Raw genomic sequence first — 14,665 nt, 5'->3', positions numbered from 1 at the left:
TCTAGCATTTCCCATTATTATTAGCTTCATCCTTTTCTCTGAATTTTTACAGAATGTTTCTATATACATGGGAGTCTTTCCAACTTTGCTGTTTACTGTCTCTCACAAGAACAGTTCTGCTACAGACCCTTTGGGCTAGGATCTGCCAAGAATCTATGACATCCATAACTATAATTTTTATAGGATAAGGTGTTTAGTCTTATGCCTATAAATATATTTTTATATGTAAATTGCATGTGTTCACCTGGTCAGTTTTGCCTTATTATGGGATAAAAACACCCAAATTTCCAATTAGAAAAGAATGGGATTTGAACCCAGGTTTTTCCAATCAAAGGGCATCATCAATACTGACTAAGATATGGAGGCTCTCTTAATGTTAGCAATTCTCTCTAATGAATCAAAAAATTTTCTCTATTTTTTTTTCCCCTCACAACATCTTCTGAGAGACCAATGACACAGATAAGTCTCATTGTGCAATTTCCAATTCTGAAATCTTCCGACAACTTGAAAGTGAATTTGATTCAAGCAGTTTATCTTCACGTTTTGTGTTGAATACTTATAGCTACTCATTCCTTCCTTTCTGTAGTTTGTATAAAACAGTTATACTCGTAGAAAGGTTTAGACATTGGTTAAATATGCTTATTAAATAATTTAAGGAATTTACAACATACACAGGTACTTAACCAAAAGGATTACACAGGTAAGCTTAATGCTCTACTATTAGATTGGGCTACTTACCTCCTTATTGAGTACAATCCCAACAACTCACAAATTAGAAAACTTCACAGGTTCCTTAAGAAGGTCACTTCTTGGCCTGCAGAAGTCACTAACAAATTAAAACTGTTTGACTCCATACCCCCCAGTATATATGGACTCCCAAAAATACATAAAAGAAAATGTGCCATTACGTCCCATAGTGAATGGCATTGATTCCCCCACATACAAATTAGCTAAACATTTGGCCAAAGTGCTCACACACTATACTGGCAACATGCCATCACACATAAAAAACTCAGATCACTTCAAAGCCAGCACAGAAAACCTTACACTCCAACATACTGACATAATGGTCAGTTTTGATGTCTCCTCCTTATTCACAAACATCCCACTCAAAGAAACCTTACAGCTCATCCAAGCCAAATTTCCCCCCCCGATATCTCAGCCCTATTTCAGTTCACAATGAACTCAGGCTATTTCTTTTGGCAGGGAAAATTCTACAAACAAATATAGGGTTTAACTGCTCCCCCCCCCCCCTTGGCCAACTTTTTTATGGAGACTTTTGAAGAGAAAGCCTTAAACTCTGCCCTACAAAAACCCATTTCACCACATGGCTTCACTACGTTGATGATGTGTTCGTTATTTGGTCACATGGCTTTCATACACCCCTCTCCTTCCTAACACACTTAAACAATCTACATCCCAGAATCAAGTTCACCCTGGAAAAAGAGAAAAACAACAGCCTCCTATTCTTAGACGCACTAGTCACCCATCAAGCCTGATGGAACCTTGGTTTTCTCAGTTTATAGAAAACCCACCCATAGAGGTAGATACATTCACCAACAATTCCTCCCCCCCACACACACAACAATATGGAGTTATTAAGACACTACACAATAGGGCTAAACTTATCTGTTCAAATGACCATGCCCTAACCACAGAACTAAACCACATTCTCAATACTTTCTCAGCCAATGGTTTCCCCCCAAAAAATATTGAAACCAGCAAACCACAACCCCCCCCCCCCCCTCACAACAAGGATTACTCTAAATCCATTACATTCCCTACATCCGAGGCACCTGGGAAAAAATTACCAAAATCCTAAAAAAACGACTTGACCTCGTGTTACAGACCATATAGAAAATTGGCATCCCTTATCCGCTCCACTAAAGACCAACCACTTCTCCTAGACCTAACTGGTGTTTGCCAGGTCCCTTGCAGCTGTAAGCTGTCCTACTTTGGCCAAACACACAGGACAGTGAATATCAGAATTTCAGAACACAAGGACTACATCAGGTTTCACCAGTACAGCTACTCTGGTCTTGCAGACCATGCTCTGGATACACGCCACAGAATACGGTGGAATAAAGCCACGATAATACACCATAGTAAATTCAAATTTGAAAGGTTATTCATGGAATCAGCCTCAGCCCTAAGAAACAGTCCAAACCTCAACAAATTTGGTTGCATGAGACTGTCCCAAATTTGGGAGACTTACATCAGAAGACCTTCAACCCAACAGCCAAGAATTAAAACCTGGGGTCTGTCTAATGTCTATGACAGACATTAGACAGATCCCAATACGTCATTACATAGCCCGTTAGGAGGCACATCAGGACTTTTAGGAGAAACAATAGCTTCCTGCTTCATCCTCATTTACTGTGTGTAGTGCCTGCGTGCACGTGTCTTTATTTTAAGTTCCTGTGAAGATGGCAACGTGACGTTGCTGAAATATTGGAAATATAGATTAAAGTTTTAATTTATATCCTGTGTATGTTGTAAATTCCTTAAATTATTTAAAAAGCAAAACAAGTTATACTTAACATTTAAAGGGATCTGATCTGTTTTAGTCTTCTAAGATCTGGTAATGCAAGGATGACGGATTTTAGAAGATTAAAACAGATCAGATCCCTAGTTTTACCTCTTTTTGATCGATGCTTCTTAGGATGATAGTGCTTAGCTTCAATTCTGTTGAGCACGAGGATGTCCAGTATCTGATTGATTATTATTCGCCTTGATCAAAACAGCAGAGATCTTGTATAATTAGAAAAACACCCCTAGATAGCATGATAACTGATTATCGTGGAACATTAAGATGTATATGTAGTTTCAGCTAATACAGATACAGTGCTTGAAGATTTTGCTATTCAAAATCTAAGGTTTGTTTAAAACACTTCCACTTGTTTTTCTTCTAGGTAATTGGATATGTTAAGCAAGTCATCTAAGTCATGTTATGACATTATGAAGCTGTGTAGTGCTACAAGAGATTTTTTTTTAGATAATTTGAGGCGAGCCTCTCTATCAGTTAATGGTTAGTGTTACATTGAAGATAAGTAAAGTAAGTTTTGTTACAGTTGATGTCTGATACAGTGAATATCTTTTAAAATCACACTGATGCAAAGGATTTTGGAATAAACTTTTCAGAATTCTGTCAGTGTACAAATTTCCTATGCTAGTTTTTGTTACAGGAAGAGTTGAATGAATAATATAAAACACAGCAATAATTATACCAAAATTATGGAGACTACTAATGTACCTGGAGCAATATCTTAAAAATCAACTGATCACCATAATAATGCCAACCACTGAATACTGTTCTTGCATTTGAGGTGGTACCCCTGAGGGCTCCCTAAAAATACTTGACTCAGTATAGAAGAGACAATCAGATTGATTAATGACTTATCTCTCACCAATTCATGCCACTCTATTTCACACAAATGTTCAGTTTCAGCTGTGTGTATTTTCTACAAATATTTCCACAGACAATGCTCACCAGAATTAACATCAATATTTCCTCAGCTCTTTTCTAAATCTCTTAAATCCAATTCAGCAGCTATTCAATGCTCCCTCATAGTTGACTCAAAATTCCCCAAACAAGTTTTTTTTTCCTCTTTTTGCTACAGCTGAATTTTGGAACAGTCTTCCCACTTACGTATATCCTAGAGAGTATGATTTCCAGTTCTTTAAATCCAATGTCAACAGGTTTCTTTTTTTTTTTCTTCTCATCTAGCACCCCTGTAGTGCAACTGGAAGAATGACAGTACATTGCACCCTTTGATTGGAAAAGAGCTGAGTTCCATTCTCCTTGTGACTAGAGAAATCTTTATATGGGTTTTTACAATTGAAGGGGAGTTAGCCAATCTCATACGGACGTAGCAGGGTTTCTTCTCCAAGAAACTCTGGTTTTTCATCTTGCACACAGGCAAATCAGCCATGAGAACATACTCAATTTACAGACATAACATGCTAGTGGTGGCAGATAGTGCTGCATTTTGATGGTAGTAGTGTCATATATATATATATATATTTGAAGGATAAAATAAGGGAGACAGTGAGTTGAAGTGTAGTGGTGTGCCCTGGCACGACAAGTCCTTGGAGGTATCACATAAAAATACTAGGTTGGAACCACCTCTCATATATGGAATTGCCATAAAAAATAGCTTAAAATCAAATAAACTAATTACTCATAATTTTTCTAATAATGATCACTGCACACTGTGTAACTATGAAGGAAAGTATAAAATGCAGGATTTGTATTTTGCACTTTTATATTGCAATACAACTACTAATACAAATGTATACCTGACAGTACTGGTAGTTCATTTTTCTCAGCTGAATGAATTCTCAATACAACTAGTTTTTTCTATGCATATAAATGCACTTTCATAAGTCTATGGTTATGGAGGGCATAATATAACCTCACATACAAAACAGGTCATAATAAATTTCAAAATATAAAAAAAATAAAATAAAATAATGCTCATTACCTGCTTTTAGAAAACGATGTCCTCTAAAACATATAATCAAGCTGTAAATAGCCAACAAAACCACAAATATCTTGCCAAAAATTGAAGCTGAAAATAAAATAAAAATATATATACACATAGCTATAGAATAACATGCATGCCACAGTAAATAACTTTTTTATTATGTAAATATTTCGTCTTATGTATCAAAAGTTGAAGCTGAAAATAAATTTAAAAATAAAATAAAAATATATATACACATATAACTATAGAATAACATACATCAGAGTAAATAACTTTTTTATTATGTAAATATTTTGTCTTATGTATCTTAAGACATCATCAGTACAACTAATAAACAACAATAGGAATTGAATTCAAAAAACAGTAGTGAGCATGCTTAAATTAGAATTCCTCTACACAGTTGCATGTTCATGGTTTAAAAAATACTGGGCTGAAATTAAAATAAAGCAGATAAATTATTGAATATAATTGAGGTTATCAATTTCCCAAACATCTGGAATAGTGAGACAGTCATTTCAATTAAGATCAAGTCTATGAACTAAGGCTTTAGCACTTTCTTTATATAAATGTTCTTGTTATATGTGGATCTATGTAGTAGCTTGGTGATTTGCCATTGGATCCTGCGGTTAGCATTTTTGATTCCAATTTAAGCATGCACACCACTGTTTTTTGAATTCACTTCCTATTGTTGTTCATTAGTTGTACTGATGATGTCTTATGATACATAATACAAAATATTTACATAATATGCCAGCAACGGTTGGTTGATTGGTACAGCCTATGCTACTAATGGCTAGCAAAAAGTTAAGCAAGTTTGAGCACGGTTAGTAATTGGAAGGGATAAATCGTTTGATACTGTTGGCAAACTCTCCCTTGATGAATCTTTGGACTCTCCAGAGGTGTCACATAATAATAATAATAAAGTTATTTACTGTGGCATACGTGTTATTCTATAGTTATGGATACCTCACAGGTTTTGCTATATAAAAGATACTGCACACACACACACACGCACGCACGCGCGTGCGTGCGTGCGTGCATACAGTATTTATTGTTTAGGTGTTCCACAAAATGCACAAGCATCTATCAGAGTTTTTCTGCCATTCTATCTATCCAGGTACAGGTTATTCCTACAATCTACCCATTACTAAAATTTACATTTGGAACTCTTACAAAAATCAAGAGCACAAAGGGAAAAGATGTGTTGAATTAACAGAGTGATTTCCCACAACTTCTCAAACTTTCAAGGAATATTTTATACCTCGAAACTAATGAAAGGATTTCAATAAACATGGGAAACTTTGTTTTGTTTTCTGTATCTCAAAATCTTTGCATTTCTGAGATACAGTCCTTCCAGCTGCAACAAACTGCAAACACCAAATACTCAACGAATCATATAATTGCAAACAACCAAAATCACATGCAAGATGCATCTGGAATTACATTTGGTGAGGCTCAGTTTAAGAAATTGGAAGATATTTTACTGTTACTAAGTCATGTGAACCTCCACAGCTCAGTCGGTTTTGACAAAAATCCTTTGGTTGAAAGATATGGGTTTAAGTCCCATCTAGGGCATGATATCAGGACTTTGTAAAGAAGGTGAGTCGGCCAGTCTCGTATAGAGGCGGTAAGGTTTTTACTGCTTGAAACTTGGATTTTCTATTCTGCAACCAAGCAAACCAGCCAGAAGAACACATTAAATTTGCAAGCAAAATATACTAAGTATAAGACTAACCATCTTATCCTAAAAGTATGGTTACGAAAGCCAATCAGGACATGTCATGGGCCTGCAAGTGCCACAGATTATTATTTTTCATCATCCGTCAGTCTGATATGCACTCTTAATATGGACAGAAATGCATGTGAAGCTTGTCTGCTTTCTCTGGTCGTCAAATTCCTTGCCCTCAAATGCTCAATCATCTTCTTCATTGTTTGTGTGAGCTTAGCATTTCTGCACCATGAAAGTAAGGAGGGAGGAAGAACTACAAGAATACCAGACACTAAGGAAAACATATTGCATGTAATGGCACAGAATCCATTTAATGGAGGATTGCAGTGGATAAGATGTCTTCAAAACAGTTGTATGGCGGGTCCAGCATGATAATCAGCTTTATAATTTCCAACAGATTCAAGCTCTTTTACTGCATATGATCACCATCATCACTAATTGCATTTTGTCAGTAGTTTCTACAATAGCATATGATCAATGCTCTTTTGAGCTTTTCACAGATGAAGCAGTATTCATCTATATGGTATTTCCAATTACCACAACAATCATGTGTGTGTGTGTTTGTGTGGCCAATCAAAATCTAGATGCAGTTATTCAGCCGAAACAGTATTTTTTTTATCAACACATAGGCAACCATCTTTGGAAACACAATTAATGGGATCAAAACATACTTTCACAATGTGGTCAATAATTATTTAAATTAAGGAGATACTTAATCCCACATTATTTCAAAGCTGAATAAGAAACTCAGCTTTATCAACACATAGGCAAAAATCTTTGGAAACACAATTAATGGGATCAAAACATACTTTCACAATGTGGTCAATAATTATTTAAATTAAGGGGATATTTAATCCCACATTATTTCAAAGCTGAATAAGAAACTCAGATAGAAATCAAAGAGTTTCATGCCAAATATAGCAAGCTATAAAAGTTTGGCGAGTCCAAGCATAAGCAAATACCTGGGTAGTACAATACCGGCAACTCATAGTAAAGGTGGATAAAGCTAGGATCACTATTCTTAGCGATCATTCTCAGTTAATTTAAATAATTTTTACATTGCAGAAGTGAAGCCTTTTGGCTCTTTATTTCATTAGTGGTCAATAATGTTCATGCATGACATGGATTCATCACATCTCAGTCATGAAGCCAGTATCTTGACCAAAGGTTTCCTGAATGATGGATTAGTCAAAGTGGCCAAACTGAAATCAATGATATACTTTATCCCACTGGGAAATGTTGATGAAATGCCATCAGAAACCAGCTTGGAACTTCCAATCATGTGAGGTTGCCAATGGTGAAACAATTCAAACAATTGCATAATTAGAAAAGCAGTCATTTTGAACACCTGATATGGGATTATGCCTTGCAGTGTTTCTTTTGCCATTTACTAAGGGATTTTATATTCATTTCTTGACATTTTGTCAGTACAAAATGTTTTGCATTGCAGGTTGTTGGCATTCCTGCTGCCACCACAAAACGCTGCATCTCAAAAATGCAAGATCTCCCCAAACTGGAAAAGCTGTGTTAGTTTTGAGGTACAGAACACTCCTTTAAAAAGTTTATGATAAAATGTGTAGAATCAACCAGCATATTGCAATAACACCTCTAGGTGGGTGGAAAGAAATGATTATTCTTTCAATCTAAATGTTTTACTTAGATCATCTTCATTGGTAAAATGATGTTAACAATCAATTCCATACCAACCAGACAGAAATTAATGAAATGTGATATTTCAGGTCTCTATTAAAGTTAGTGAAATCTTTTCAAATTTTGTGTGCCTCAGACCATTTATAGTGGCAAAATTAAGCAAAACAAAATTCTATGTCCTTTTTTTTGTGTGTGAATCCCACTCATTAAATGTTATAAACTTATCATCATATTATATTATCTGCTCATACACAGCATTAATTTGCTATAGAATACATCATGAAAATTATGGAAACATGTTAGAGTAAAACTTTAGTTTAACATAAACCAAAATAAACACTCGATATTTTGGCCTTCACATTAAGGTCATCATTTGGGTATACACATATATATACAAAGAAACAAGCTGCACTACAATCTACATGGCATGCTAAAGTTACTGACCAAGGAGCCCTAGGTTCGATTCCCATCCTCCATGTGAGGAGCTGAAGGATCTTCCTCAGCCAAAGCCAAGTTAGCTGGTCTTGGGCATTGACAGTAGGGTTTTTCTTCCCAGTTTATCTGGAGTTTTCCATCCCGCAAAGCAGGCAAACCGGCCTTGAGAACTCAACACCACTGCAGACATAGGATACACTGAGGTGTAGGGCTGACCACCTTATCTTGTGAACAGTTTGAGGTCCAATGATTAATAAACCCTCAACACCGCAAGGGGTAAAAGAGGGAAAAGGAAAATGAGATGATGATGATAAGTATACATATAAATTACAACCAAGTAGTATGGACACGTGCATGCAGGCAATAAAAGCTGAAAAATTGCTTGGAGTCCTAAAGTCAGGGTTTGCTGGAAACTAAGTGGGCTGAATGTGCGACATCCAAATTCTTGGGATTTTTATGCCATCATTATTGTTAAGATTAGGGTGGTTAATCAAAATTTCACAGGCTTCTTTACATTTCCATTCATACCAGGTTTTTGTATGATGTAACGAGCAAGTACATTTTCCAATCAATTTGGTGTAGGGTGTTAAGAGCATGATCAGAGAAGCCTAGAACTCTAAGTAATTTTTCAGCTTTTATTGGCCACATATAAAGTAATTTATATGTATAATTATAGAATTAATTTTTTTATATATTATTAATTATTTTTTTTCTTTTTTGTAAACATGTTGCTCTCCAGCTTAATTTAATTTTGTAGCCTAATAGATAACAATAATAATAATAGAACTCTAGCTTTGATGTAGTAATGTTTTTTTTTCCCACCAGAGGTCAGGGTGGGTCAGTTGGGTAACGGTTGGGTGGGTAACGGTTGGTCAGTAACTTTAGCATGCCACATAGATTGTAGTGCACCTTGTTTCTTTCTACACACACACACACACACACACACACACACACACACACACACACACACACACGTGTGTGTGTATACTCCAGATGATGACCTTAATGTGAAGGTCAAAACATCGAGTGTTTATTTTGGTTTATATTAAACTAAAGTTTCACTCTAACACAGTAGTTGTTTCCATAATTTTTATAATTTCATGCTTGCACAGTGATGCATTCTGATCACTGTGCAAGCATGAAGAAAAGGAATTTGCTATAGACTTTGCAGCCTTCATGGGTGGGAGTAATATATAAAAACAATAAGTACTGTGGGTGGACTAAGGGTTAGATAATCTGGAAACTCTGCTCTACAGAACAAACATGGAACATTTTTTCAAGTGACTTCAGGCCTCACACTAGAAGATGAAAAAATTTAGCAGTCACCTACAAAAACATTCACAGACATCCATGCCTGTAGTGGGATTTAAACACATGACCTACTTATTGGAAATTGAAATCCTATCTACTTGGCTAACCAGGACTGCATCTAGAGTATTGGTACGCTTGTCAAGTTTTCATAAAGTACCCCTACTCTCTAAAATGACAAATTTAAATAATAAAGTTTATTCTATTCTCTGAATAAAAAAGTAAATATCATAGCACTTCATTCTTTAGTAAGCATCATGATAATTCTTCATTTATGAAGTAACAATCCCTCAATTGCTCTTATGATGAAATAATTTTATATTACTTTATTCAAAGAATAAAGTATAGTAAATATTATAATAGGTCTCATGAAAATAAGTACTAACATTCAAAAAATGTAACTGTGAACAATTTCTGAATAACTGTACTATATACGAACAAAGTACTAACTTTAATGTCTAGATCAGGATTCTGTGAAATGTTGCTAGGGTTTCCATAAGAGAAAGAGATTGTGATATAAATAATATATATCCAGTTGTAGAAATTATGTAGATATTATAGGGACAAAAATACACATTAGAGCAATTACTTGACTCAAAACTAAGAAAAACAGCCCTAGACATTTCAACCTCTATATCAAGGTCATCATCATCATCAAGAATACATACATACATATGAAATCAAAATACAAGCCACATCATGATACACATAACTGCTTTGTTAACCATTTACCTGACCTATTGTGGGGAAGAATAAAATTTAAATTTAAAAATATTATTATAATAAAGTTGGCAAGAAAAAGTTACGCTATTTTTGGCAATATAGCAGTCCCTTAAATAACAATTAGGCTAAAATTGTTAAAATTAAATGAGGTTATAATTAAAGGATATTAATTTACATACCTATATAAAATTTTTTAAGGTAAAGATGGTAAAAACATTACTTTTAATTGTATACTGAGATGGTATACAATCAAAAGTGATGAGTACAAGACCCTGGCAACTGAGTAAAGAAATGCATTCAGATAAATGAAAAATGTTAAATGTAAAATCAATGATGGTAAAATGCTGAAAAACATGAATTATGTAAATATTGGATTAAAAAGAACTGGGAATAAAGAAAAGAAGTAAACATCTGTTATATACTCATAGAAAGGCTTACACGTTGGTTGCACATGATTACTAAATAACTTAAGGAATTCACAATGTAAACTGGAATATAAATTAAAATAAACTTTAATATATACTCCCTATATTTTGGCAACATCACGTTGACATCTTCATGGAAACATAAGATTAAGACACGTGCATGCAGGCACTAAAAGCAGCAAATGTAGGTCGAAGCGAGGAAACTACTGTTTTTCCTGATGTGTCCCCTAGCTGGCTATATTAGGTATTCTTGGCCATTGGGCTGAAGTTCTCAAGATGTATGTCTCCCAAATTTGGGGCAGTCTCATGCATCCAAATTTGTCGAGGTTTGACATGTTTCTTAGGGCTGAGGTTGATTCTATGAATAGTCTTTCAAATTTATCCTTGCTGTGGCATCATTACTGTGGCTTTCTTCCACCGTATTCTGTGGCGTGTACCCAGAGCATGGTCTGCAAGCCCAGAGTAGCTGTACTGGTGAAACCGGATGTAGTCCTTCTCTTCAAAAGTCACCATAAAGAAGTTGGCCAAGGGTGGGGATAGTGATGAACCCACTGCTGTCTCCTCTATCTATTTGTAGAATTTTCCCTGCCAAAAGAAATAGCCTGAGTTCATTGTGAACTGAAATAGGGCTGAGATATCGGGAGGAAATTTGGCTTGGATGAGCTGTAAGGTTTCTTTGAGTGGGACGTTTGTGAATAAGGAGGAGACATCAAAACTGACCATTATGTCAGTATGTTGGAGTGTAAGGTTTTCTGTGCTGGCTTTGAAGTGATCTGAGTTTTTTATGTGTGATGGCATGTTGCCAGTATAGTGTGTGAGCGCTTTGGCTAAATGTTTAGCTAATTTGTATGTGAGGGAATCAATGCCATCCACTATGGGACGTAATGGCATATTTTGTTTATGTCTTTTTGGGAGCCCATATATACGGGCGGGGGGGTCTAGAGTTAAAAGGTTTTAATTTGTTAGTAACTTACATAGGCCAAGAAGTGACTTATTAAGGAGCCCATGGAGTTTTCTAATTTGTGAGTTGGTGGGACTGTATTCAATGGGGAGGTAAGTAGCCCGATCTAATAATAAGGCATTAAGCTTACTTGTGTAGTCAGTATGGTTGAGCACCACTGTGGCATTCCCCTTATCTGCTTTGGTGATTACTATTTATTTGTTTTTCTTCATTTCCTATAGAGAGCCTTATATTCACTATTGGATATGTTAGTTTATCCTCTTATCCACTCCACTAAAGGGCAGCTATAAGCTGTCCTACTTTGGCCAAACAGGCAGGACAGCAAATATCAGAAATTTGAAACACAAGGACTACATCCGGTTTCACCAGTACAGCCACTCTGGGCTTGCAGACCATCCTCTGGATACACGCCACAGAATACGGTGGAAGAAAGCCACAGTAATGACACCACAGCAAGGATAAATTTGAAAGACTATTCATAGAATCAGCCTCAGCCCTAAGAAGCATGCCAAACTTAAACAAATTTGGATGCATGAGACTGCCCCAAATTTGGGAGACATATATCTTGAGAACTTCAGCCCAACGGCCAAGAATACCTAATATAGCCCATTAGGGGGCACCATCAGGACTTTAGAAAAAAAAGTAGTTTCCTCGCTTCAACCTTCATTTGCTGCTTTTAGTGCCTGCGTGCACGTTTTAATCTTATGTTCCCATGAAGATGGCAACGTGACAATGCCGAAATATAAGAAGTATATATTAAAGTTTATTTTAATTTATATTCCAGTTTACATCATGAATTCTTAAGTTATTTAGTAATCTGTTATATACACGGCAAGCCAGCAACATACATGATGGGTACTGGCCATTCTGTTAAAACATCATCAGGATGGCTGAAAACTAACTGTGAGCAGCATGGTTTTTTTGTGAAATGTATATTAGGAGATTCAAGAGTACTGAGTTGGGCTGTTTTGTCAGTACAGGGGAGTAACTTATTTTTTTAATTGCCGTGAGGGGGGGGACAGCAAATAAGGTCATTTTGTGTTTATGACACATGGGGAAATTCTTATTGATTCACAACAACATAATTTTGGAATCATTTTCTTGGAAATTGATAATTGTGATTTTTTTTTTTCCCCTATTTCAGGGGTATGTTTGGATCGTATTACATGCAATGATATCTCAGTAGTGGGATTTTTGTTGCTGCTAGTATGTTTTTTTTTTCCTTTCTTTGTGGTAGAAAGTAAATCATATGGAATGGGAATATTACAATCTTGATAACACTTAATTAAGCAAGACTTGATAAAACAAATGGTAGATCCAATATAACAGCTATTGCATCCTGACTGGCACTTAAACTTATAAATGATGTTATGGCACAGTAATATGTTGGTCTAAGTTATTGTGATTATGTGCTTTAGTAAATTTTGTAGTTTGTTGATTTGATAGTAATGAAGACAATTTTGCAATTCAAACAGTTGAAGATTCATTTTATGGCTTTATAAATGTTTTGGATATATATAGGAATTTTACAACTGCAGTTTTGATATGTGGTTTTGAAAAGGAGAAGCATGATTTGGGGTTGAGTGAATAGAGTACTCTATGAGCTGTACTGATGTTTTAATGAAATGGCCAGCAACCGTTATGTATGTTGCTGGCTTATCATGTATATTAGAGGTTTTAATTTGTTTTCTTTATTTTCAGTTCTTTCAAATTCAAAGGTTGCATAATTCATCTTTTCAGTATTTTTTTCCATTTATCTGAATGGATTTCTTCACTCAGCTGTTGGTATATTGTGCTCATCACTTTTAATTGTATACTGTCTTGGCCATGATCAAGTCATATGTCAAGTTTTTATCATCTTTACTTTCAAAAATTTTACACAGGTATATAAATGAATATCCGTTAATTACAATCTAATTTAATTTTAACTTTTTTTTAACCTAGGTGTTACATAATGGACTGACTTATCCACTAATGAAAATAAGCACAAGAATAATAAGTAGTGAATAGGTGTATCACCATATTATTAAAATACTCTGGATCAGAGATACCTGATGAAAGTTTTTTCACTTAATTATAAATTAGATTAAACTCATCAAGAAATTATATTCTAGTTTAATCCTTTTTCCATGTGAGCAAACAAAGTTTATACATGGACTTCATGACTAGGCTACTTATATATATGAAGGCCAATGACTTCACATTCATTGCCTTAGTATCCCATAATGCAAAGTATACATCCTTTCAGATTTGTATAATACTATGCATTATGTGAAGGTGCAATGGATTTTGTATAAAGGGGATCTTTAGATGTGCTAAGGCTACTTATATATGAAGGTCAATGACGTCACATTCATTGCCTTAGTATCCCATAATGTATAGTATACATCCTTTCAGATTTATATAATACTATGCATTATGTGAAGGTGCAATGGATTTTGTATAAAGGGGATCTTTAGATGTGCTGAGTATCTTTTTTAATTTTGTGGGTAGTTCGTCGAATATTACCTTAATATTGTATTTGGGCAGTGTTCTATTTTTCTGATATTCCCCTGATGTATAGTATGGCTATGACATTTTTGTAATCTTTTTTATCTTTAGTAGCATCATTGTGAAGGAGCCTATGAATTTTTTTATATATATAGCCATTCTTTATAATGGTCTTGCTTATAATTTCATATTCATGCTTCAGCACCCTGCTCATCAGAGGAAATTGTTAGGCTCTATATCCGAAGATGCTGATAACCCTTAGTTTTTGTGATGAATAGTGGTATGAGTCTTTGGGTACAAGGTTTGTCTAGGAAATTCCTGAACTTTTTAAAGAAAAATTTTCCTATCTGACTTAGAAGCAATTCAAGCTTTCTCGCCTCCAAAGTACTCTCCTCCACTTTGTATACGCTGCCAGTGTTTTTTCCATTCTTTTGAAACATTTCTGGAATGCTTCTTT

The 14,665-nt window shown here is 35.2% G+C and overlaps 1 protein-coding gene across 1 annotated transcript in view; it reads right to left on the bottom strand.

The window, feature by feature from the left end:
* The window catches only part of LOC150092772 (transmembrane 7 superfamily member 3-like), a 133,079-nt gene that overhangs the window by 67,840 nt on the left and 50,574 nt on the right, over positions 1–14,665 (bottom strand). Inside the window, exon 5 of the mRNA XM_090414784.1 lies at positions 4,485–4,571. Coding sequence (XP_090270910.1) covers positions 4,485–4,571 — 87 coding nt within the window. The remainder of the gene's footprint in view (positions 1–4,484; positions 4,572–14,665) is intronic.

The sequence above is a fragment of the Typopeltis vanoorti genome, chromosome 25 (assembly GCF_054136105.1).
Source record: "Typopeltis vanoorti isolate ZY-2024b chromosome 25, IOZ_Tvanoo_1.0, whole genome shotgun sequence".
NCBI classification, from domain to species: domain Eukaryota; kingdom Metazoa; phylum Arthropoda; class Arachnida; order Uropygi; family Thelyphonidae; genus Typopeltis; species Typopeltis vanoorti.
This window is presented reverse-complemented; position numbering and strand designations above follow the sequence as displayed.